This window comes from Scardinius erythrophthalmus (assembly GCF_964197995.2).
Source record: "Scardinius erythrophthalmus genome assembly, chromosome: 21".
NCBI lineage: Eukaryota > Metazoa > Chordata > Actinopteri > Cypriniformes > Leuciscidae > Scardinius > Scardinius erythrophthalmus.
Window position 1 is genome coordinate 24,910,095 of NC_138241.1, and position 26,506 is coordinate 24,936,600.

The following is a 26,506-nucleotide window of genomic DNA, read 5'->3' on the forward strand; positions in this document are numbered from 1 at the left end:
AGTCGGGGGCCAGTTCTCCTCTGGCGTTTATGAAGTAGAGACCGGATTTAACTGTAAGATTAAAATATTATATGAATGCCTGGCTGAAGAGATGCGTCTTTAATCTAGTTTTAAACTGGGAGAGCGAATCTGAGCAACGAACAGTATCAGGAAGGCTATTCCAGAGTTTTGGTGCTAAATGTGAAAATGCTCTCCCTCCTTTGGTGGATCTGGATATCCTAGGTATGACCAGAAGCCTCGAATTTAGTGATCTTAAAGAGCGCGATGGATTATAGGGCGATAGAAGATCCGTTAAATAAACTGGAGCTAAGCCGTTTAGGGCTTTATAAGTCAGTAGCAATACCTTGTAATTAATACGGAACTTTATAGGTAACCAATGTAGTGATGATAAAATTGGTGTTATATGGCGTTAAAAATAAAGCATTACAGTAATCTAGTCTCGAGGTCATGAATGCATGAACTAGCTTTTCTGCATCAGAGACAGATAGCATGTTACGTAATTTAGCAATATTTCTAAGGTGAAAAAATGCTGTTTTTGTAACATATGAAATATGATTTTCAAAAGACAAGTTACAATCTAATATAACACCCAGGTCTTTTACTGTAGAGGATAAAGTAACAGGACACCCTACTATGTTAAAGTTGTATTGTGAGAGGTTTTGTGGGCGGTTTTTTGAACCGATAAGTATTACCTCTGTCTTATCTGGATTTAATAAAAGAAAATTGTGCGTCATCCAATCTTTTATATCTTTAACACACTCTGTCAATTTGGATAATTTAGCGTTTTCATCCGGCCGTGATGAAATATATAGTTGAGTGTCATCAGCATAACAATGGAAACTAATTCCATGTTTCCTTATAATATTTCCAAGTGGCAGCATATATATTGAGAATAATAGAGGGCCTAACACAGATCCTTGCAGCACTCCATAGTTTACTGGAGTTATGATCGATTTTTCTCCGTTTAAATAGACAAAATGGTAGCGGTCAGATAGGTATGATCTGAACCAGCTTAATGCTTGTCCTTGAACACCGGTATAGTTTTGTAGCCGATCTAAGAGTATTGTGTGATCTATAGTATCGAACGCAGCACTAAGATCAAGTAAAACTAGTATTGAGATACAGCCTTGGTCAGAAGCTAAGAGTAAATCATTTGTGATTTTAACGAGCGCAGTTTCAGTGCTATGATGCGGCCTGAACCCAGACTGAAACTTTTCATAGGTGTCATTTTCTTGCAAGAAAGAGCCCAGTTGGGCAGACACAACTTTTTCTAATATTTTGGACATAAAAGGAAGATTTGAAATGGGTCTATAATTTGCTAGGTTATTTGGGTCTAATTGTGGTTTCTTAATGAGTGGTTTTATAACTGCCAATTTAAATGTTCTTGGAACATGACCTAAAGATAAAGACGAGTTAATAATATTGAGGAGAGGCTCTTCCACTATAGGTAACACTTCTTTCAATAGTTTAGTTGGTATGGGATCTAATAAACATGTTGTTGTTTTAGAGGAAATGATAAATTTATTTAACTCTTTTTGTTCTATAGTTGTAAAGCACTGTAATTGTTCTTGCGGGGTGATAATCGAGGCTGAATTATAAGGCGCGATTGAAGATTGAACGTTTACAATTGTGGATCTGATGTTTTCTATTTTCTCAGTGAAAAAATTCATGAAATCATTACTACTAAACTGTAACGGAATATTTTGTTCAGGTGACGCTTGTTTATTTGTTAGTCTAGCCACGGTGTTAAATAAGAACCTAGGATTGTTTTGGTTATTTTCTATTAGTTTGCGGAGATGCTCAGCCCTGGCCGCTTTTAGGGCCTTTTTATAGCGTGACGTACTGTCTTTCCAAGCGATTCTAAAAACCTCTAAATTAGTTTGTTTCCATTTACGCTCTAAATTACGGGTTTCTCTCTTTAGAACACGAGTAGTATTGTTGTACCATGGTGCTTTAATTTTCTCTCTGACCTTTTTTAGTCTCATAGGTGCAACAATATCCCATTTTCCAGAGAGAACGGTGCTCATAGTGCTGGTTAGTTCGTCTAGTTCATCTGTTTGTTTAGGTTCAGGCAGCAGCTGAGACAGATCCGATAAGCAATTTGAAAAATTATCTATGGTGGATGGAAGGATTGTTCTGCCTAATCGATAACGCGGCGCAGCATGATATATTACCGGGGTACGTAATATGCAAGTTACCATGTAATGGTCAGTTACATCATCACTTTGCGGAATGATATCTATATCGGTTGGATCGGTTCCATGTGATATAATTAAATCGAGTGTATGATTAAAACGATGAGTTGGTCCGGTAACGTTTTGCTTAACCCCAAAGGAGTTTAATAAGTCTATAAATGCAGCCCCTAACGTATCATTTTGATTATCTACGTGTATGTTAAAATCTCCAACAATTAATATTTTATCGACATTGACCAATAGATCTGAGAGAAAATTTGCAAATTCTTTTCAAATCCATGCCAACGTCAATATTTATCAAAACAGTCTTCGATGTGGAAACGTGCCTAAGAGCCATTGTCTAAGCAGAAGTAAGCACTCTTCCTTGTGGTAGAGAGTCGGAGTATTGCAGGTATTTGGAAATCTAAGCAATTCTTGAGGTTGCTCTGTTATGACATTAATTTACAAGGCCGAGATCTGAAAGCATTCAGCTGTGCACAATTTTCAAGATCATTTGCGATTTATAAATTTTACATCTGAAAGAGGCGTACGTACGTTTTCTGTGCGTACGTTCGTTCTCTGAATCACACGTACGCACATGAGAAATGATCGTAAGATCAAATGTAGGACGGTTTCTATGCAACATTTTATAAATGAGCCCCCGCATGTCTAGCAGATGTCTGTCCATCTTTTTTCAGACCCTTATGCTGTAAATGAAGGCGTTCCTCACCCTGAATCATCTTACGCTCACTACGAGCTCCTGCCGATCTTGAAAGAAGCTGTGATGTCTCAGCTGCAGCCTGTGTTGGAGAATTTCAATCTAACCCTGGAACGGCTCTTTCAGGAGGTGCAGGGTTTGCAGCGGGACATGGCCCAACTCCGACATGATCAGGGGCAGGGAAGGGTCGAGGAGCCTCTAGAGGTTGTTGGCGAGGAGCACAATCTACAGGAGGCTGTTGAGGATAAGGTGAGGGAGAGTTTACAGAAACTGGAGGAGGTAAAAGCTCAGTTTCACAACCATCGCCATGAGGTAGAAGCAAGGCTCCATGCGCAGCAAACCATGATGCACTACAACCTGACAAATTTCAAGATGGACATAGACGTCAAAATCAAACGTCACCAAAAGATGTTGCAGGTCAGAATTTTTACTCAACCTCAAACAACCTCAGATGATTTTTGTGCGTGCATAACATTGTACTGAATGTGTCTATCTTGCTCTAGGTAAATCTCCAGTCTCTGAACACATCAATGTCTGAAGTGATACAGGAGCAAGAGAGGCTGGACGAGGAATTTCAGAAGATTCGGCCTGAAAATAAGGTCGATTCCACACAGAGTCAGTTTCATGATAGCTCAGCTGTATGGGAGGCCATCACGCGTCTGGACAACAAAGTCATCAACAACACAGTTAGACTTAGTACCTTGATTGAAGGCCACGAACAAGTGACTGCAAACATCAAGGACCTCCGGGATGATTGGTCAGATCTGGACAACAAAATAGTCCAGACTGGCCGTAACAGCCAGATTCAGTTTATGGAGACTGGTTTGGAGGTTGAGGCAGCGAAGGTAGTAGTACTTGACCGTATTAATGAGCTGAGCAGCAACATCAGTGTTCTCCGGAGTGCCCTGCAGGAGATGGAAACCGACGTTGATTATCTTTATACAGAGTATTATAAGAATATAAGTTCAGCAAGTGGGGAATGTGACTGTATCGCTCTTGGAGTATCTGTGACCCATTTGGAACAAAGTGTAGCTAATGTGATGAAGATAGTGAATGAAAACAAGCTGGCCCGGGAGCGTGAGGCGCAGGAGATGTTGGACAATCAGGACAATGGTGCTTGGGTTCCATCCGTGGAAGATCTCAAACAAGGGTTATTGAATGTGCAACGGTCCCTTGCTTTTGAGCAGGAAAAGAGCAGAATGTTACAGCACAATGTGACCCAGATCCAGGCCTCTTTCCAGGACAAGCAGCAGGACATTGAAACACTCCAGGAGCTGGACAGGGCCAAGGTCAAGAATATTGAGCACCTACATAGCATTTTTAACACCTTGCTTCAGGATGCCGTTCGTCACTCTGAGGTGCTAGAGATTTTGCTTGGGGAAGAGGTGCTGGAGTTCATGGAGTGGTCTGATCACGACCAGAGACGTTACTCTATACCAGAATTGAGGGAAAGCATTAGAACCATGCAAGAGCAGATCAATGGACACAGCATCAGCTTTTCCTCAATGGTGAACTCTGCTACCCCTCAGGTGATAGCAGCAGATGAGCCCTCTGTGCTTGCAGACTGGGCCTCGGTGGGCGTCAAAAGGAGACGTGGGGTTGAGAAATTTGACCTGTTCGAGGAACAGCCGGAGTACTCTGATGATGACTTCTGGACTTTAGAGAAAACGGTAAAAGAGCTTGAAGCTCACATCAAACGGCTTGAGGAATATCGTTGTCCTTCTTGCTGCAACTGCAACAAAACTGCTGCCGCTGGTGGTGTGGAGGTGGAACTGCAGGCCGAGGTGGATACTTTGCGTAAGGACCTAGAGACCCACCTTGGAGTTTTTAACGGCATTTTCAGTAACACAGAGGGACTTGCTGACTCTGAGGTGTCGGTGGATTTGGATAAATTGTCAGCTTTGATTAAGAGAAAGGAAGCAAAGCAACAAAACAAGAAACAAAAGAAGAGAGCAGACAGAGGGGACCGAGTGAATTTCCGCAGCAAGAGAGATGCATCACTGGAGTATACAGGTAAGAAAATGATATTTAAACATAGTGTCTTGTAAAACAATTCAAACTCTTAATAATTTCTCTTCTTTTTCATGAATTACATTTTTTTCCCTGTAAATGTCACCTCAGGGGTTACTCTGTTAAAGCACTGCACTTTATGACAAAAAAAACAAACAAGTTATCATGGCCACAAATTAAGATAAATCGTAGCCACTATTTAATATTTATTCATATTGAATCTTGACTAGAGTACAGGCTAGTTGGTTTCATTTGTATGACAAGAGCACCCCCAGTGAAAGTAATTTGTAATTGCACTATCATGTCCCCTTTTTCCTACCTCTCAGCATTCATATTTTAATATCTTACCATTATTTTATTCCAAACAGTGCTTCGTCAACTCCCAGATAGACCAATTATGTTCCTGGCCAGCAGTACAGGAGGTACTAACGGATCTGGCACAATCCTTTTTGAAAGCGTGGCCCTAAATCATGGACAGTTATACTCACCAAAAACAGGCATATTCCTTGCTCCTACTTCTGGTGCCTATCTCTTTGTGGTGACACTGGACTTTGGACCAGGCCCTGCTCTGGCTCAATTAAAGAGAGGTGGAGTGGTAGCTGCCTCCTTACGGCAGAGCCCGAGGAAGTTGGGTGCACCTGCAACACGTGTCTGTATCCTGCAGATGGACCAAGGAGAGGAACTCCGTCTTGAGCTGGTGCAGGGAACCATAGAGCGCAACAACCCACAAGATAACACATTTGCAGGCCTACTAATGCTGCAGACCACCTGAGAACATGCAACACTCTAAAGGTGCAAAAAGACTGAAATAACCTTTTTTTTAGTTGCACTGCCCACCATTTAAAATTTTCTTTCAGGATCTGATAGACTTAAACAACAGCTCATGTTGTTATTAATAGGGGCAGGTTATTGAGATATTGGGCACTGTTTGCAAGTAGTAAGATTTAGATGATGTGGCCCTGTTTGGTAGAATATCAGAACTCTTACATTTGGCTTCAATGTGACAACTACATTATATTTCTTACATACTCTATGCCCTAAATAGATTCCAAGATATTGTACATTTTCTGTAAAATATAAGACACATCAAAACCACAGAAAAAAATGGTGTACTAAAATTATATTTTTTAAAAGATTACATGGACAAATATTATACATAGTATGAGGCCTACTTATAAGGCACCCTTTCAACATGTGGTTTAATAAAACAAAAACATTTGTACAAATTAGACACTAAAGATTTTTTAATATATTACGGAGGTGGGCTGGGTGATACTATGGTAAAGCACATTGACATATCTACAGGCATATATGCAGTATGGTAAAACTCATGTCCTATCAACATACTTCATAGCTCTGATTATGGTGAGGTGGTGTATTGTTGGTTGTCGGGTAAAGAACAGAAGCCATTGGGGATGGATGCAAAACCATTGGAATAGTCACAATGAGAGGATTTCTCTTTCTTTAGAGTAATCAAATGCTAACTTGACGGTCCATCTGAAACTCAGCCAAAGAAATGCATTTGATATAGAGAAGTTTCACAGATTCAATTTTAAATTACTTGTATAGTAAAAGCTACAAATATATTTCCATATACACTAAATTTAGTGTTTCTCTAGCATATTGTACTGTATGTTGAAGTTAACCACACTGAGGTGAGCGTTTCCTTTCTTAGATCTATTATTTATTTTCAGAATATTTTTAATCATTTTATAAGCATGTCAGTAACCTTGACATTTTGTATTAATCAAGATGCCCTTTTGGCATTTCAGGGCATACTGTACTAAAATCGTGACAAAGCACCTTAGTCTGGCACTGACGTTATCCCAGCATTGTACATTCACACTTCCTGTCTTTAAGGGCCCAGATATTGGTGTAAAGAGCTATTGTGGATTGTTGTTTTGTTACTATTAACAAATCACACTGTTTTTTTTTAATGGCACTAAGAATAATAAACAAGTATTCTGGGCTACAACACTGCATTTTTTAAAGGAATAATAAAATTAAATCTGCATGGGAGTTCTGTAAACATGTTATGTAACAATAATGTGTATTTTGGACTATACCAGTTATTATTATTACAAGACCATATTTTGGCAGCCCCAAGCGAAATATTAAGCAATGATGACAAACAGATGTTACTTACAGTCATACCCTTCAACTTCAGGCACCTCAAAAACATGAACAGTGTTTAAAACATGATTAATAAAATTGGCAAAGATATACCACCAAATCCTCAAATGTTTGCACTTTAAACCAAGTCACATTCATACTGATAGCATCCTGTACCAAGAAAAAAAAGAAAAAAAGACCCAGCTTCTCTGAATGAAGGAAACTCAGGAATGTATCAACTGTATCACGCCAACCAGAAAGCACATATCACCCCCACAAACACTACATTGAGTATTGGCAACTCTGAAGTGGTGTTCAAGGTTGCCAAGTCGCTGCTACTGGGAGATCCCACTCGACTGCAAACATCAGTGAGTATGAACAGTTTTCTAACCTAATTAAAATGAGCTGTTTTGACAGCTGGCTTACTTTGTAAAAATATGGTCAAAAAAGTGGAAGATTCAATTGAGAATGTTTTCTATTCCGAGGATGGTAAAAATGGCATGCTTTAAGCATTGCAAACATGCAACAAAATCATGAATGGCATGCATCTCTTTATCTTTAACCTTTTGTCGGGGTCTTGTTATTTCATAAAGAAATATTATTATCAGAGAACATGTATAGAGAAGTAGTAGTATATAGCTGAATTAAGATTTTTAAAAGCCACACATTAGGCTGCAAGAGGCACAGATAGTATTCCTCTAGATTGTCTACAACGGCTGTTAACTGGACGAGATTATATTGATAGTATATCGTTTTGCTGTTTTCAGTACATCTACTCCTATAATATATTTACATGTCATACATTAAATCACAGTATGCTTTACACAGATTCCATGAGAAGTCAACAGCATTTAATCCATATGGCAGGAGGTTTATCCCAGAATCTAAAGAAACATATTCAGAACAACTGAGTGTATTTTAAGGCAGTGGGGTTTACTTTATCTCTCCCAAAATCTCCAGAAGGTCCCACTCTAGTGTTTTTGTCTGTTGTTGCAATCCTCTGATCCAACTTCACAATGATACAGCTTTCACAGAAAGCAGCAAAGTCAACATGTCTGATCCAACAGAAGAAGAGAGCTTGTTTCTCCTGAAGGGGACAATGATGTCAAAAACTAAATAAAAGCCACTCTGCTGATCAGATTTTAATGTCTTGAGATTCCACCATTTTTGCCAAAGTCTTCTTGACTCGTAGGATGGTCAGGCGTGATGCAGGATTGTGGGCCCAGCATTCTGACATCAGCTTCAACATGGCCCTCGAGCACTAGGGAGACAAACTCTTCTCAGATCACGACATACACATTTATTTATGACCTCAAGTTCCTATGAAAAGCTAAAAAATATTCATTAAATCTGTAAAGATTCTGCAAATATAATCTGTAAATATACTGCCATCTGCTGGTCAGATACTGCTTGCTGACTCACCTCATCACTGTTCCATCTATTGGATACGGTGGGCCGCAGTCCTTTGACACACACAACCTCTAGCATATCCTCATAAGACGGGTCTGAAGGCACCATCTCATAATATGGTAGCTGATAGTCCTCAACAATACCTAGGAAACAATCAATGGATGTATTCATGAATTACTGTTTGAATTCTGTAAACATCCACAACAGGAGCCGTTTTCATTTTAGACAGCTTTAGAACAAAATATTTAAAAGTTGTGATGCAACGGAAGAAGTGACCGATCTTTTATTTTGTATTGTATTGTACATCTGAGTGAAACGAATTATCAAAAATATATTTTGATTTTTTAAAAATATACTTGGTTCAATTCATCCGTTGTTGATTGGATGGAGGCAGATCTGAATGTAAGCTTGCAGTTGACTGTAAGAAAGGGCGGAGTTTAAGGTGACTAAATTACTAGAGAAGTCCGGCATACGTCACCAGAAAGAATCTTAAGATTCAACAATTTAATTCAAATTAAAAACACGGATGAATGGTTCCCAATAAGTTCATTAAGATGCATTTAGAAAGTAGGTTGAATTTCCATTTCATTTTCACCTTAAAATGACAAGGCTCGGATATGAAGAAACTCTTCATATAAACATTTATAAAGCAAAACAAAATAAATTTGACTTCTATTCATTGTCTTATAAATACCTCCAGTGAGACAGCGCCGGGCCATTTCCCATATAATCAGTCCGTAGCTGTAGATGTCCGCCATGATGTAGGCCTGGAAGTGGTTCTTATTCAGAGTCTCGTCCAAGACTTCTGGAGCCATGTAGCGTCGGGTCCCCATACGTGTGCTCAGTGGGACGTCCACTTCATTTGTGTCACTGAGACAAAAAAAAATTTACTTCCTCATAATGACTGAACAAACCACTTAAAACTTGCTTTTAAAATGAATGCAAAGTGACAAAGCACCTGTTGAATTTCACAGCAAGCCCGAGGTCAGCGATGCAACAGGTGCCGTTTTTCTTTATGAGGATGTTCTTGCTCTTCAGGTCTCTGTGAGCGATGGCTGGTTTTCCCTGCGTGCCGTAGATCTCTGTATGCAGGTGACACAGGCCACAGGCTGCAGAGTAGGCCAGTCTGAGCAAGGCCTGTGAGTCCAGAGTGGTGAACTTCAAATACTCATACAGAGAGCCGTTCTCATGGTAGTCTGTGATCAGGTACAGCTGCGTAGAGGCTCCAGTGCCATTAATATCAGCAGCAATGAAGCCTTCGGGTAGAATGAAGAGAATCGCGTCACATAGGAAAACATGGAATTGATACACAATTAAAAACACTACACAATCTTGAATGACATGAAATGTACCTAGTATGTTCTCGTGTCTCATGAGCACAGTTTGGTAGATCTCTGTCTCTCTGAACCAGCTGGCCTCCTCTCGAGTAAAGAACACTTTCACTGCTACCTTCTCCCCCCTCCATCGACCAAGCCACACCTCTCCATATCGCCCTTTTCCAATAAGACGCACTGTCTGGATCTGCTTGGCAATGGTGCGCTGCACCTGTAAAATGTGAATAGAAACTGTGAAAAAACAAGCTGTTGAAACTAAAATCCTACAGTCTGCATTTCTGCTTTCTCACCAGCAGGGGGAGGCCAGAGCCACTGCCTGAGGTTTGAGACTGGTTGATGAGCTCTTTCAGAGATTCTCCTGCTGGGATAAAGGCATCATCCTGCTCCAGGTCTCTGTGGTAGCGCTGCCTCTCTGTCTGCCACTTATACCTGAGGACAGGACACAGTCAAAAAAATTTTTTTTACATCCATATCTGACATCAGAAAGCTCTTTCCTGACTCCTTTTTTTTATATCAAGACAACACTTTTTAACAGATAGCTCAGTAAAAACACACAAACAAAAGATTCATTTGTTACAAAGGCAAACTTTTTCCCAGTTGTGTACCCAAGGTATAGAGTCTTGCCCCTACTTGCAGTAACATAAGTGTTTGTTTTTCAACAACAACAGGCCATGATGTGGGTGGCATGTGTTTTCAAAGGTGCTGTGCAAAAACACAGCAGCGTTAAGGTTTCAGTTCAGTGATGTGGGAAAACAGGCCACAACACAAGTAGCTTCTTTTTTTTTTGTAAGAGCTTCAGTGTGTTTGGAGCTTCAGTGCGGTGATGATCTCACCTGTAATAACAGATGACAGTGACACAGATGAGGGTGCAGAAGCACACAGACACTGAAATGAGGAAGGCCAGCCAGTGAGGGTCTTGTGGTACTGTAAAGAGAAAACACGTCCATCATTGAAGCATTAGGTTAGCCAGGGCTCAATCAGCAGGCCTGTTCAGATTTTTACTTGACATGCCAACATATAAATGAGCAAATGTAATCATTTAACTGTTAATATATTTTAAAATGTAATTTATTCCTGTGATGGAAAAGCAATTTTCAGCATCACTACTCCAGTCTTCAGTGTCACATGATCCTTCAGGAATCATTCAAATATGCTAATTTGCTGCTCAAGAAACATATCAATAATGTTGAAAACAGTTGTACTGCTTAATATTTTTGTGGAAAACGTGACTTTTTTGTCAGAATTCTATGATTGATTAAATAATAAAACAAAGAGATATAATTGTTTTTCTGATTCGTCAATGATCAATAAGAGCATTTATTTGAAATTGAAATCTTTTGTAACATTTTGAATGTCTTTTTGATCAATTTATTACAACCTTGCTGAACAAAAGTATTAATGTCTTAAAAAAAAAAAAAAAAAACTTACTGACTTCAAACATTTGAACAGTAGTGTTCAAACAATTTTGCTGCAAAATTATGTCACACGATATAAAACATTTTTATTTGATAAATGATTTTGATGCTTATTCTGACAATTTTCACTGCAATCTATTTAGGATAGCTAGATAATGTTACCCTACTAAAAGGTTTAAATCAACAATCTGTAATCCTTCAGAGAAAATAACCTTACAATGCCATACAACTGCCAGGCAGATAGTACTGAAGCTTACCCGAGTCTCGAGGCGGTAACTCTGGCTTTAGGTCTCGGTTACAAAAGTCAAACTGGCAGCACTCAATGGTTCGACGTGGCTGTGCAAACTGCGAATCCTGTGAAAAATCCATTTCTCAAGTGAGTAAAACTTACAAAGTCTGATATTTAATCATGCAAGTCAAAGAGCAAGACACTTAAGAGGCACAACTTTCCTTACCTTGCATTGAAAGTGAGAGCCTTCATATTTCATACAGCCTGAGCTTAAGATCCCCACTCCATTTTCATCTTCTTCAATGATGGCGAAGCACTGACCATTTGTCCTGTTGAGTTTCAAAGAAAACGTAACAATTTTTTGAATACATATAAACCAAGCACAAACATATAATCACATTAAACAATGATCACTTAAAACGGTGCCATAGCCTGTGACACTTACTCGCAGGTGTTGTTCTTGGCGTCATCAGGGCAGTGACCTAAGCAGTGGCAGCTAAGGAAGCGGGCAGCATCTTCTGGTGCCACAGTAGAATCATCCCCAGGCCTTCTGGAGTCTGAGCCAGGCTTCACTCCAGTGCCCTGCAGCACGTGGTCAGGGTTCTGCCCTGCTGTAAGTGACAAGACACAATCAATGACAAGCTAGGTGCACAGACACACAAAACAAAAAGCATTTATACCAGTCTTTCGGCATTATCTGTAGTGCAGAGTACTCAATTCAGTAGCCTGTTCTGGCTGATAGTCGGCTGCTTCTGAACCCTCATTTTGTGAGTAATGTGGCTGTTCATGTAAACAGTCAAAGGCACATGCTGTTAATTCAAACACAGGCCATTTAATATTTACTTGAATAATAAATGTTGAAGAAATATATAATTCAAACTACAAACTTCGGTCTACATAATACTGGTTTAATTTTAATAGCATATTAGTCTTTGGTATAGTACCGTACTGAAATTTAGGCTAATTGATAATCATTAAAATATTGATGACTGAAATGTCGGTGTTGTGACAATCCTCAATAAGGCCAGCATGTCCTACATTTATTATTTCTCACCCTTTGCTCCCCCTCTGTATTTGTGACAGCAAACCTGCTCCTGTTCAAATCCAAACCAACTGGCATACATCCAGATCACCACGTCCCTTTCTGTTTCACACCCTCACAGACATTTATTTTTCATACCTTTCTATCTGAATTTCAGTTTAAATAAAGGCCTCTGAGGCATGTCTCTACTGATCTCCCAGTGTCTTCTTATCCTGTCACAGTGCACGAGTATGTACTGCTGTAGCTTTCTGTTGAGCATGACTCCATTGCAGATGTTCCAGTCTAGACTTGTCGGTAAAACAGCTAATCACTCACAAAGCAGCAGTTTGAGAGATTGGGCGGCAGGGTGACACGGCGCTCGCTTTATCAGCTGCATTCCATCCTCAGATCCCATTACGAGTCTGTCTTGTACAGCCTCTCCGTGTGCTGCCTATCTTACAATTAGACTGGACTCTCCTCTTGGACTAATTCTATTAGGACTCAGTGATTAAATAAGAGAGCTGGGCAAGATAAAGGAGCTTCTGATCTTCAATTCACTGCATAATTCAATGGATCGCCTACTATGTACATGCACTGAAAATGTGATTGATGAGTACACCAAACTCAATATAAACAGCATGAACCTAACAGAATAGGCAGTCTGTAGGAAATGCTACTCGAAATATGGTACAATGAAGAACACCTACTTTTCCTAGCCTGTTTAAGCATATCACGGCAGCGTTTGCTGCGCCACTGTTGAATCTACAGTGCCTCGGCAAAAGAAAACATTTAGCTCTTAGTTTAATTAAATGTAGCAAGTTAAAAGGGTCGGAAACTGCATCATTTTACTGCGTTGTCTTTGCTGGCAGCATGCAATAATAAACATACATCACAACCACTGATATTCAAATATTTTACTTTTACGTTATACAAACGTTTACTTTTAATGAATCGGTGACTCCCAATATATCTATTTGAATCACTTTTTTTAATCAGTTTGAAACACTTTACCAAGCTGTGGGTACTGTGCACCCAAACAAAAAGGAAAGAAAATTTTATCATTTACTCATGTTGTCTCAAAACCTAAATTATTTTCTTTCTTCTGTGGAACATGAAAGAAGATATTCTGAACAAAAGTCTTCATGTTTTTTTCCCATACAACAAAAGTCTGTGGGGGTTTGGAAATGAATTATATGGACAAAAAACAATGAGATATCCTCTAAACATCAACTTTTACATTCTCCAGAAGAAAGATATTTACTCCAGTATTAACTAGGGGTGTAACGGTTTTCTGTAAAAAAAAATAAAAAATAAAAAAACTATTCTAACCGTACCATTCTCCACTCACGGTTCGGCACACACTTACCTTAAATGTGACGACGCAACTATAATATGGTTTGTTGAAAATAACGCATAATGATGGATTTGCATTCTGGCTTCCCAATACATTACGACAGTGATGATCAAAAAGGTGGACAAAACAGTCACTGTTTGTAAACTTTTTTCAATGCGAGTGCAGTATGCTCGAACACGACCAGTCATTTACGCCATCATCACCCGAGTGTTGATAGTGCGTGAGCGCAGGCGAGACCTGAACAGCACACGTTGTTATCGGTTTAAACTGAACTCATTTAAGCCTTGCCAATTTAAACGTTCAAGCGCAAGAAGACACATTAAGGGGTCAAAGACAGAATGCGTGACAGCAGGAAACATTAGCAAGACAGTCAATCACAACACAAACAAGGGTGCTGGAAAAACACCCTGAGAAAACAGAGCTGGTGGAGGCAGTGCAGTTAAAAGTCCAGATAAAGCTTGTGAAGCTGCTAGATGCTGCCTTTGATACGCTCAGGATGACACGATTCTAGACCGCAAACTAAATGACGCATTCAGTCTCTCAAGTGCTCTCGTTCAGGGTGCGGACAGACTCCATAACTTACTTTCTTACGTAGATCAAACACACCGTCTCATGTTACTATACTAAACTATAAAAATCAACTCTTACAGAGAATTATTAGTCTAGTCTATTAGTCTAGACTTAATCTCATTCAACTGCTCGCAAGGGATTTCAATGAGGTCATTTCTGTAATTGAGTTACTCATAAAGCATATGTAAGAGGTTGTGTGGCCTTGAGCCCAGGCTAAGGGAGACAGTCCCCGTTTATGAAGACAGACCCTGATGCACAGGGCCAGCATGAAAATTTCGCATTAGGAGAAGGCTGGACAATGATGATCAAATGGGCAAAGTCTCAAAGAGAAACCCTGGGGATCTCTTCTCCATCACGCTTTACTCCTTTTTTCCCTCTATTCTCTACTCAGGGTCAGTGATTGAGGAATGACTTTTGGATTGAAGGATCTGGTTTTCACTCCAACTGTATAAAAATCTATGGGAGTGGCAGAAAGTGTAACTTGCAACAATGTTAGGATTTCAAAACTTTTAAACTAAAAGATGTAAAAAAAGATGTAAAGTACTCTTCCTGACTGCCACTGCTGGACTGTGACTGGTTGTGGGCGATGATTGATGTGTCAGGGGCCCAGAAGAGCCTCCACATTCACATGTGTGCCTAATTCTGCCACTGGTTACAGTGGAGTCTGAGGTCTGGCAGAGCATTCCCCCATAATGAGATTCTAGCAGATACACACCATTACACGCTCTCTCTCTCTCTCTAGTAGATTTGAGTCTACAGTAAAGTTGAAGGGAAATGGTATAATTCAGAGTAATTCACTGTTTCACTGACAAGACTATATCGCATTTAACATTAATTGTTTATGTTCAAGGTTTATGTTTAGGTTTAAGGAGCAGAAACCTTCATCTGGAAGTAATGAAGACTAACGTCAATTAAAATCAAACTGAATTAAGTCGATATAGTGGAGTAAATAGTCAATGTGTCATTTCTGGGGCAAATGTACATACATACATTTACATTTAAAGCGTTCACTTCAGGGAAAGCAAGTAAAATGCTTGCCTGCATTTAAAACACGTTTTCTTCTCCCCTAGGAGGAGTGCTTACCCCATTCACTATTCAGTCCAGGTAGAAGTCTACAATTGCGTGGGGGGGGAAACATTGCACTGTGGAGGCAACTGAGGGCTTTCAGTCGCCAATGTCACCTCTCTCTTTCTTGAAGATTATGTTTCAGAGGTGCAGACTTCTACCTGAAATTACATCTCAGGGGTGCATCTGATGAGCAAGGTAAAAAAGATGTACCATAGAGGTATTTAACTAGCTGTTACACAACTCTAACACTGGGAGAAACAACAGCGCATTGAGAAGTCAAATGTCCCCGCCTTCATGCTGCATCTCTGGTTTCAACAATCTCCTGCTTTTCTGCTGCATCTGTACAAAAATACCCCGACAAGGACACTGATGTTAGATATAATATGAACTCTAAAGGAAAACTGAGCTGTTTGAAAATCTGACTACTGGGCATGTTACAAGACTTCTTCCCTTTCTCTAAACTTATTTATCAGAATCAAATAAAAGACAGCACAGAAAAGGCCATTAAAAATACAGATTTAATCTGCAGTGGCAAGTGTTGAATCTAAGCCTGGATTAAATTATTTATTTGCTCTGCATTTGGATGAATATTGTTGCTGTTATAGCGCTTGAATTTTGGCGTGGGATTAGTGTTGTCACGATTCCAAAATTATGACGATAGGATACCAGACAAAAATACCTCGATACCGATACTGAATCGATACCTCGAGGAAAAAAACTAAAACCGGTAAAAAAAAAAAAGTAAAAGTAATTGAAAAATATGACCGAAGTTACAATTCATTATTTCATACATTAATTTAAAAAAAAAAACTTAAAACTCAATTGACCAGCATGTTCCTGCCCTGCTTTTTGACCATTCCCTGTCCTTATTAAATAAAATTATAATAATTACATGCCAGTGTGTACGTCCTTACAGAGATGTTTGCAAAATTAACATAACTATCAATCATGTTAACATTCGCTAACCTTTCACAATTCTGAACAGGTTGGGATGACCAAAGTCATTTATTATTTATTTAGTTTAATTTTATAATTACAAAATAGGTCATTAATTTTATTTTATCTTTGTTATTAAAAATAAGCAAAAAAGAAAATTACAAACATTAAAAATATCTATATTGCAGTTTTTCCCCATGGTATCGATGTCGAAATTGTGGCCAGTGAAAATGCTGAGTGACTAGTAACTTTGGAAAACCACAAGCCACCAGTGGCTGGTGAGCAAAAAAGTCAAGTCCTGTATGCATCTAATATATAAATAAATAATTAATAAATAAAAGCTTAATTTGTTCATTCAAAAATGTAGGTGAATAAAAAAATAAAAAAAACTAGATTAATAAATTAATTAAAAAATATTATGAACTGCTCAAGTTTTTTAGTCAGTGTGGAACAGCAAGGAAGCCATTCGTAATATCTCAAATCTGAGCACACTTATTAGGGGCTTAAATCTGAAGATCAACAACACAAAAGGGTCAAAGTATTTCCGGAGAACACAGAGTGTTTGGAATAGTTCATACCCACTAGCAATTGTGACGGTGCTATAGAGGAAATTGTTAATGTGCTAAAAAAGGAAGAGAGAGCAGCAACAATCACTTCAACAGCTTCCTTTAGTGGGGGGCCTCTGAGAGGCTCATGGTTCAGGAGTGAGTCACGATGGAAAAGATGTCTTTTGAACTCCCTGGCATGACTAAACACACATCAGAGATATCAGACAGTGTTCTAAACCTCAGCACAAACTATTGTCTGACAGACATTCAGTTAAAGTTCGTTAAAATAAACAATGTGACCTAAAATATAAAGCTGAAGGCAAGTTTCAACTCAAACTTTTTTTTCCCCTGTGCCCTAAAGCGGCTTTCCGAGCAATCGGCTATTGCTGTTTGCCTTCACAGCTCATTGACTGTCCACAGGCAACCATCACAGCAGCCTCTGCAGAGTTCACTGGGAAAACAGTTTAGTTTGACTCGGGGAGGGCGTTTTCATTAAACAAAGGTATCGGTTTTCTTTGAAATCAGTAAACATCACGTTATTAAGCATATGGAAACGTTTAGATGAGCACTTATGATTCCTTCCCTGCTGAACAGCAATCAACCAACCCCAACCCCCAGTGTGCCTCAGCTAGTACCTTTAAGAAAGTGAAGGATTTCCCCCTGGACCTACTCTAACCACAAAAACAGCCACCTATACCTCAAATTACATTCAAATGAAAATATAACAATTTATTAATTTACAACATTACATTGTATTGAACTTTATTTGATAAAAAGTAATGCAGAGTTCACAGCATAGAACAAATCATTGTTTTTTGTTTAATTAAGTGCTATCTGTGGTATTAAATTACCTGTGGCACAAGAATGCGGTTGAATCGCCGGCATTCTTGTAAAACGGTGAGATACTTTTGATTATTATATGAAATTTTACATTTTACTCCACAACAGTTTCACATTGTCTTCAATTAAACATCCTTAAATATTTGAGCTTTCAGTATAGCAGTGGTTCCCAAACATTTTAGAGTGACGTACCCCCTGAGATTTTTAACATCCTCCTGCGTACCCCCTTCTCTTCCATTTAGTCTGCATTTACACCTTTTGCATTAAGGGACCATATTTGCCCCCTTAAATTGATTTTCAGATGCATTTTTCACCTTTAAAAAGGAAAATTCCATTAATTTAATTAATAATATAATAAACAATGTAATAAATGAAACTAAATCAATCATTTCAATCAAATTAAATCAGTAGGGAAGAGTCACAATTTAATTATAGAAAATTTAATAGTTTGTGCGATTCCCCATGTTGTGAAAAAATCCCCATGTTTTCGCTGCTGATGCGGTGGTGACGCGTTCATGAGGGTGGTGCTGCCAATATCACACCTTAAAGCTATCAATCAAATCTCAGACAACAGAACACACTGCCTCATTCCAGAGCATGTGAGCGAAGTGGTAATATTTCATCCAGAGCGGAGAGCGCTCAAGTGCACACATAAAGCTCTGGTGTGTAGCCATACATGCATGTGTGCGTGCATGCATGAATGCATGTGGGGGAGGAGTGCGATTTTCGAACAATAATTGAATAATTCCCAGCGATCTTTGAATATTATTTTTGCTTGAAATGCCCATCCCTAGTAGCAACAAAAGCCATCTTTGCACTACAGTGGCACAAGCCACATCTAGATATATTTACACACGGTTTGATGTTGCTCAGAGCAGCATACTCTGCACGGAACCTATCATATGCACGCTGCTTGTGTAAATGCAGTAAGTTTTGACCGCAAAAGATGAGGTCATTTGATTGGATGTCATGTATTTGACCTTTTACGGCACTACCATTTCCCCGTTTTTACACTAGACATGGCATTTTGCCTGTTACCATTGCCATGCCTAAAATACATGTTATTTTAAGGTGAGGCAGAATTAAATTAATGGCAAAATTCAGCAATTTTTTCATGTACCACGTCTGTCACCTCACATACCCGTTTGGGAACCAATGCAGAAATGTGAAGAACTGAGTGAAGACCTTTGTCTTAGTTAATGTGTGAATATGATGAGTATTTGATAAGCTCACCCATTCAGAATGAAATATTAAAATGCTTGTGAGTTGAGCTTTCACAGTAGCTCTAGAGCTTGCGTTCATGAGTGTTTATATATAACAAGCTGAACAGCTCAAATGATGGAGTTTACGTAGAGAAGGTGCAAATAGTTAGACAAACTCCAAGCAGCACATCTGAATACCTATTATACATTTAGGACTAGGCATGAGTAAATATAATCTAACGCTACTGTGAATGTAATATGAAGGGAAGGAAGACACCCTTACCTCCAGCGCAGAGTCTGAGAAGAAGGTAGACTTCAACCAAAACAGTGACGGACAAAAGCTGAGCCATTGTCAAACAGCCTTGTCGTAACCTTTGGGGTAAGGATGAGATCAGTGATGACGGCTGCTTATGATCCTAAAATCCCAGTGAATACTAACATACAGGTGGAGCAATCAAAGTTATGGTGCAAGGGACAGAAGAGATGCAGTGGATAAGATGACAATAGTAGGATGACAATGGCACTAGAAACTCAAAGGTCCCTTCTCACGGGGTCCAAGGCACTAGAATGACAAAAAAAGACAAAGCACATATGATGAGAAGATCATACCCGTCTCAATGCATCATGTCTACAAACACAATCCAAAAATGACTTTGCTAACTAGCATTCCTTTGGTCTGTAATGTAATCATGTGAATAATGTAATCATGTGAACTAATTTTTTTATGATCTATATATTTATGACCTTTTTGTAATGAAGTGTAACATAATAGAAGAAAATATTTCTGTATTTCCTAGACCCATCACCACACATATCTTTGGACATATCTAGAGAAGAATAAACCCTCAATCTTATGAAAAATGCAGACTCCACTTTTGCTTAGGCAATGTTGTAATTTTTCTTGGAGGCAGTGAACATCATTGCCCCCTTGTTTTTTCTGGGCTTGACCCCTCAACCCGTCAGGCCGGCGCTACTCTTGAATGCTGAAACATGCCCAAATAATTTGATGAAGGATGTTCCGCAATTACCCCGTTGGCCCCTTCCAGCGTTAATAACGTGATGTGTCTGTTCCCTTGTAGGCCTGTGCATCTCACTGCAATTAGTGGCCTTCAGTGAAGTCTGTGCTGAGGGGGGGACAAATTAGTGGCAGAGTGGGCCGGTGTCTGTCACTTCTGATTTGCCCAAGGGGGACAAAGAGCCCCGACCTGTGCCCCACTTTCACACATCCCTGACCGGATAACAAGGGAACAAAGCTTGCCTCCGCAAGGCAAGGGACAAGATAGCTGTGCAGGCACCTACACAAAGAGACAAGAAGCTGCGGCTAAGTGTGTGTGCTAGGTTAAAAGGTACACAAGAAGCAGGATCACAACCAGGGACAGTTAAGTCCTGCTGCAAAAGATGGATGAGATGCCCCACAACTTACCAGCTTCAAAAACTAAAATAAATAAAAATAGATAAAACATAAAAAGCTACTTTAAATTTGCAAATGTACACAGGTATGGTGCATTTTAGACAAGCACAACAGAACAGTTTCTCTCTTGCATCAGGAATGAAATATGGGGCTGAAACCATATTTTTCAAGGTTAAAATAGTGGGAGAGACAACACAGTACAGGAGGATGTTTAGAGGTGTTATTTACTAAACTGCCAACATTTACACTACTGTTCAGAAGTTTTCATTGTTTTTGAAAAACCCCATACTTCATTGTGACATGATCCTATTTAAATACATTTTTGAATGATTCTTTGATGAATAGATAGTTCATAAGACCAGCATTTATTTTATAATTCTTCAGTCTTTACTGTCACTTTTGATAACTTTAATGTTTCCTTGCTAAATAAAAGTAACAATTTTTTTGCAAAAAAGTAATAAATATGATCCCAAACTCTTGAACGGTAACATGTATATGGTTACATAGTTCGAGTTCATTCAACTAAAACAGTAATATGACTTTTAAAAACAATGTAAAAGTCTGTATAACTGTTGCTTAATTATAACTGCACATGTAATTGTACTCACTGAATTTTTTTTTTCTTTCTTAAAAAGCACTTCTGTTACAACTGCATTTATCTACGAATCACAATACGTAGAGAACACCCTAAAAGGCCAATGAAATCACTCACATTCAACAGGTAAAATCAACTTTCATTCAGATGTTTCTTATACATGAATGGCTAAGCAAGTTCAGTCATGTCCTGACTTGAAAGCAAAACTTGGATGTACAAAAAAAAAAGAAGAAAAAAAGAAGAAAGAAGTGGAGAGAAGGACACCCCTGACAGCAGCTTATTAGGCTATACTTCTAATATTAGACTGGTCACATTCACTTATAAACAGTGGGGACTTTGATATGAAGTTTAGGCTGTTTTAGCCATGCAGTCATGTGTCTTGTGTACATATATATCACTATTATCGCTCCAAAAGTATCACGGATCTTAAAGCGATATAAAGCACAGTATGTTTTAGTGTTTCATCAGACACTCCTGGAGCTCTGCCCTCTGAAAGGTTTTGTTGGCGCCATAAAGAGTATGGAGGCTGAATGAATAGGGGTATTGTATGGTGATGTGTAACTAAGGTGCACCTTTGCAGTCAAACCTTATGCCTGACCATGGATATCTCTCAATCCGTGAGGAGGGAGTAATATTTTTCTGTGTTTCCTTGTGTAGAACTTCCTCAGGTCAACAATACAACATAAACAACAGTTCACCACAACATACAGGTGTTTTTGGATGGGGTAACAACCAGCCTATGTACCATAATATTATGAAATACAGACAATCTTCAAAATAAATCTCACTCTGCCTTTCTTATCACTTCTAACTACAGCCTGCATGACGACCAGAAAGGTCTGGTGTTTGTCTCCCCGTCGCCCCCGCTCTCTCAGCCTGCTCTGGCCCGGATCTCTGGTCCCTCCTGGGGCCCCTCCTTACAGCAGGGCTCCCAGTACCGGAGGCTGCCTTCCCTCAGTGTCGGCGCTATGCCCGACATGCCTTTCAAGGCCTGCTAGACTGCGGGGCAGACTTTCTGGCTCCGCTGCCATTGTTTGCTTGGCTGCTTTGCGCCTCATCCCAGGAAAGGATTAGCATAAGAATACTTAGGCACATTGAGATGTGCCCCACGACCAACTCTCTCTCTCCTATCATCCTCACTTCTTCTCATCCTCATTGAAGTCCCACATCTCTTCCTGACACAACACCAATCACTGTCAAGCAGCTGTATCGTGGAGAGTCAGTCAAGCATGGACTTTGAACATAGCACAAGACTCCAGAGTCTTTGGTGTCACAGCAGTGGATTGCAGGAGAAGAACAAAAGTTAATCTGTGGAGCACTTGGGTGCAATATGAGCTCCTCCGGCCAGATTCCTCTAGAGAGGTAATGGGTTGAGACACCATTCCTAGAACAAAGCCCCCAAAATCTGAGCACATTTTGGCTGAGAATTTAAGAAACTCAGCTCAACAACAGCTCGTCTGTGAAACACTAAATACATCTCACTAAAGAAGCTGATTTGATCTCAATGCATGACTGGACCAGTTACCACAGAATGACCTAAGTGCTGTTTGCTTGACTCGTCATTACTTTTATGCCTGAATATTTTTTCTAAATTAGTTTTTCTTAGCCAAGAAGATTAGGAAGTTGTTGAAAACAGTTGTAGTTCAGCTCCAGTTTTATGCCCATTTTTTAAAATAAGGCTGCACCATTTATGATATGACCATTTATAAATGTTTGTAATAATAAAATGTATTACATTAGAATTTTTGTTGATATTTATCATTACAGCATTCTGTTATTGATGTTATTTATCATTACTGAAACGAAGTTCACTGGTTTAAAAACTTAAAGTCAGCATGAAATGAAAAACGTGATCCTCTTTTCCTTCCAATTTTAGCGTAAACGGGATTATTGACCTGCCCTCGAGACGATGCACACGTCATCAGAGAAGAGATGTCGTTGCGAGAGTGAGGGGATGTTAAAGGGATGGTATAATGCCTTCATCACAAGCTATAAAATAAGTCTCTGATGTCCGCATAGTGTGAATGTGAAGTTTTTGCTCAAAATACCCCACAGATATTTTTATATTACCATCTTAAAATGGTCACTTTTTGAGGGTGAGAAAAAATGCACCGTTTTTGTGTCTGTCCCTTTAAATGCAAATATATAAATAAACGTGACTTCACTGAAGTGCCGTAGAACATATGCAAACATAACTACGTTATTATAATCAGATGCTTTAAGAATGCTTTTTTAAAATGTACGCATCTAACCATCGGATGTTCGGTAACAGTATATCGCTGCTCGTGTATTTCGAACATCGTTGTTACTTCTAAATGAAGAACGAAAAATAACTTTGCCGTGAGTATATCGTGGCCTTTATACTTCTCTGTTTTTAATGTTAAGCAAAATAATATTTGTCTATTTCTTGGTATTCATAAAGGAACAAATATGGAGATGGAAAAGTCCACAAATTTCCTGGAATTACTGGAGCAGCAGAGGTTTATTGCAAGTTTATTTTCCATTACCTGCCGCACACATTCCACCGAAGGGTCAGAGCGAGTGGGTGTGCTGGGGTTTGATGAGAGCCAGGTTCAACAGACAGCTACAGTACCCATTATCTAGTGTTCAACTATAGTGAACCATCTCCAAACTTATGACCCTGCCCTGGGATTACGCCTCATATGGTATCTATTATTAAATAAATAGACTTTAGTTGACATTGTATATATTTAGACAAAAAAAAATTAAAATAAAAATTCAGCGCAGCACTAATCACAACTTCTTTTTTTCTAAGGGAAAATCCTTTTTTCCCTCTGTGAAAATTCCTCCCTGTATATTTCACAGCTTTGCATCTGCAGAGCACAAGTCTGCACAACAGGTGTGAGAGAAACTAGGTGGAGCTGTTGCCATGGAAACCAGTCACACATGGATGAACTTTGGCCTGTAAATGTTATTTCTCTAAAATGAATTCTCAGATCCAAACATGTGGAAACCATTTGTTGCAGTCTGGCCATCGCTGATGCAGGGAGCATTTCTATCTACTGTGGTCATGTAATCAAAACACACTTCTTGCTTATACTGCAGGGGATGTCTGCCTATAAGAGAGGTCAAGAATAGGGATGGGCATAATTAATCGACGATCGATAATCGATCGTTAAGAATTTCGTCGATCACGTTTATTTGTTATCGATTAATCATGCAGGTTGCGTTGCGTAGTGTGAGTCTTGAAGCAATGGAATTGATTTTAGCGCGGAGGTACCTGTGCTGTGCATCCCGGCAACGTCAGTCCCCTCAGAACGGGTGTTTTCGGCGGCTGACTGGCTGTCACCAGGTTGCGGTCGCATCTGATCCCAGATCATGTCAACATGCTTATCTTTCTCAACAGAAATCAGTGGACTGGTGCAGAAGTTCTATGGGAACTTCATGCGTTTTCTCAGATCGGATAGCTATCTGATTTATCAAAACGATTCCATTTACACCCGGTCATATAAATGTGTTTTTGCAAAACGGATATAAATCCGATCTTGAATTCCCGCGCTACATATTTAAATTGTTGCACGTCCGAAAGCAACTGATATGAGCTGCATTTTATTGATCATCAGCGATAATTTCTAAATCAAAGACTGCAACAATATTGTGGCAACAGCCCTGGTAAGATCATTTCGGTTCTTTACTTTTAATGAAGATGATTGTGTGTTGATGAATGACTTTCACTTTGATTTGCGATAGTTTGCACGTTGGCTTGATGAATAGATGCTCATCTGTGGTGATGCGTGTTCCAGTAACGCCGTCATATCTGGCTATAACATGACATATAGCCTAGGCCTATAAAACGCTCTCACATGTTTATTTCTTAGCATTTTTGGGATAAGTCAAATTTACATATGTAGTTTCAACAACCAGATGCATTTACTCTTGTCCAGTTTCGTCTGGAATGCGTCTCAGATCTCCTCCTGAAGTGGTTTGAGCGATCGGGTTTAAATCCGTCTCGAATGCGTTTCGGAGGGCATTTACACCTGGTCTTTTCACGATCGGATAGCTATCCGATCACAGAAAACGGATGAAGTGGCCATGCATGGGTCTCTGTTCAAGAACGCCGGCTCGCAGCTGCAGGTTCCGCTGTTTTAGAGCACCGCAGGGCATCTTCAAGTCTACCGAACGTCCAGTTTCACTGCCACAAGTTGATCTTCTTGTAATAAAGATCTCATCGAGGACAAACAAACTGTATTTTTGTATTTTCATTGCATTTTTAATTTATAAAAAGTTGAAGAAATAATGAATTTCAATATAAAAATATTAATGATTAATCGATAGTCGATCGTTAATTCTCCCGACGATCGACTAAGAAAATTTAATCGAATGCCCATCCCTAGTCAAGAATAACTGATATTATCTTTTAGCAGAGCTATTCTTACCGTACAGAAAGATCCATTTCTGTGAAGCATGTTGGCATAGTGTTTGGTAAGCATGGAGGCTGGCTACAGGTGTCATTCGGATCCAGGTGGCTGAATGTCCAAATGGCATTTGGATTCTGGCATAGTACCACAAAACCCTGTTAACAAAGAATAGGGATGTGTTAAAAATATTGATTTCTCGATTTTAATCGATTCTCATTTTGATGAATTGATAACAAATCTCTCATAACTCCCAAGAATAAATATTTTAAACTATGCCATTTTCACAAGCTTTGTTCTGTATTACTTTTGATATATAACAGTCTCAACTTTCAAATTATGTCTATTTTATAACAAAATTCAAACAATAAATACCATTTTGGTGCGGTTTAATGTGGTGTGACAGATCACTGTAGCGCCTGTGTACAAGCGAGGCAGCAGAGCAGAGCGCAGATGAACTGATCATCTCTTCCCTTTTACTACTAGTTACAGCACGAAATAGACATGCATGAACATAAGAAGGTACATGGAAAGAAACCGTACAACTTGCTGAAATCTATCTATTTTTATTATCCAGTGAGCCTAACCTATAGAATCAGAATGAGCTTTATTGTCAGATATGTTTGCACATACTAGGAATTTGTCTTGTGACCGAAGCTTCCACAGCACAGAATGACAGTGACAAGAGACACAGATAATAAAAATATATAGAACTATATCTAAAACTACACAATATTCAAAATAGCATCTCAGACGAAGTACTGTTCTGTCACAGAGAGTACTTGTTTTGAAACAGACACTCCAGAGGAATGAAGAAGTGAAAAGCCCGGGAGGGGACATTTTGCTGGTTGCTTGGTTTCTATTTCTGTCATATCGTGCAGGGTAGTCCCATCCACAGTAACATCTCATAGATCCAAAATCTGGTACCACTGGAAATTCAACTTCAAATATTTGATATTTCAAATAGAATAATTTTGTTGATACTGTCAGCATTTCAATTTCAGTGTGAAAAGGAACATTTCTTGTTGCTGAAAGTGTCATGTTGCACTTGCTAACAGTGTAATCTGCAACATTACTACATTAAAAAGATTAATGGGATGGAGGAGAGCAGCTGAAGGGAGTGCAACTAAACGGTGTGTGTGTTTTTTCACTGTGTACAACCTAGATTTTTTTTGATATATTC

The 26,506-nt window shown here is 39.2% G+C and overlaps 2 protein-coding genes across 3 annotated transcripts in view; one reads left to right on the forward strand and one right to left on the reverse strand.

The window, feature by feature from the left end:
- The window catches only part of mmrn2a (multimerin 2a), a 19,446-nt gene extending 12,317 nt beyond the window's left edge, over positions 1–7,129 (forward strand). The window contains exons 6-8 of the mRNA XM_081350428.1: positions 2,873–3,309; positions 3,396–4,905; positions 5,271–7,129. Coding sequence (XP_081206554.1) covers positions 2,873–3,309; positions 3,396–4,905; positions 5,271–5,674 — 2,351 coding nt within the window. The 3' untranslated portion in view covers positions 5,675–7,129. The remainder of the gene's footprint in view (positions 1–2,872; positions 3,310–3,395; positions 4,906–5,270) is intronic.
- bmpr1aa (bone morphogenetic protein receptor, type IAa) lies at positions 6,009–19,434 on the reverse strand. 2 transcript variants are annotated; one of them, XM_081350438.1, is made up of 11 exons: positions 19,225–19,434; positions 11,848–12,013; positions 11,629–11,731; positions 11,431–11,527; positions 10,592–10,682; positions 10,049–10,187; positions 9,777–9,969; positions 9,383–9,680; positions 9,119–9,294; positions 8,437–8,567; positions 6,009–8,275 (listed from the first exon to the last, which is right to left on the reverse strand). In XM_081350438.1, the coding sequence occupies exons 1-11, from the start codon at positions 19,289–19,291 to the stop codon at positions 8,150–8,152; spliced, it is 1,587 nt and encodes a 528-aa protein (XP_081206564.1). In that variant the 5' UTR covers positions 19,292–19,434; the 3' UTR covers positions 6,009–8,149. The 2 variants fall into 2 exon arrangements, with proteins under 2 accessions (XP_081206564.1, XP_081206563.1); XM_081350437.1 differs by having other exon boundaries at positions 7,180–8,275; positions 9,383–9,969.
- Positions 19,435–26,506: the final 7,072 nt, after the last annotated feature.

What these genes read in the sequence shown, in the direction of transcription:
- bmpr1aa (XM_081350437.1), bottom strand. Translation starts at nt 19,291, where the DNA reads ATGGCTCAGCTTTTGTCCGTCACTGTTTTGGTTGAAGTCTACCTTCTT. An exon ending in TCTCAGACTCTGCGCTGGAG is followed by an intron (nt 12,014 to 19,224) that starts GTAAGGGTGTCT and finishes TGTCACTTACAG; the next exon opens with CAGGGCAGAACCCTGACCAC. An exon ending in CCGGCGCTGTCTCACTGGAG is followed by an intron (nt 8,568 to 9,118) that starts GTATTTATAAGA and finishes ATTGTTTCCTAG; the next exon opens with GTATTGTTGAGGACTATCAG.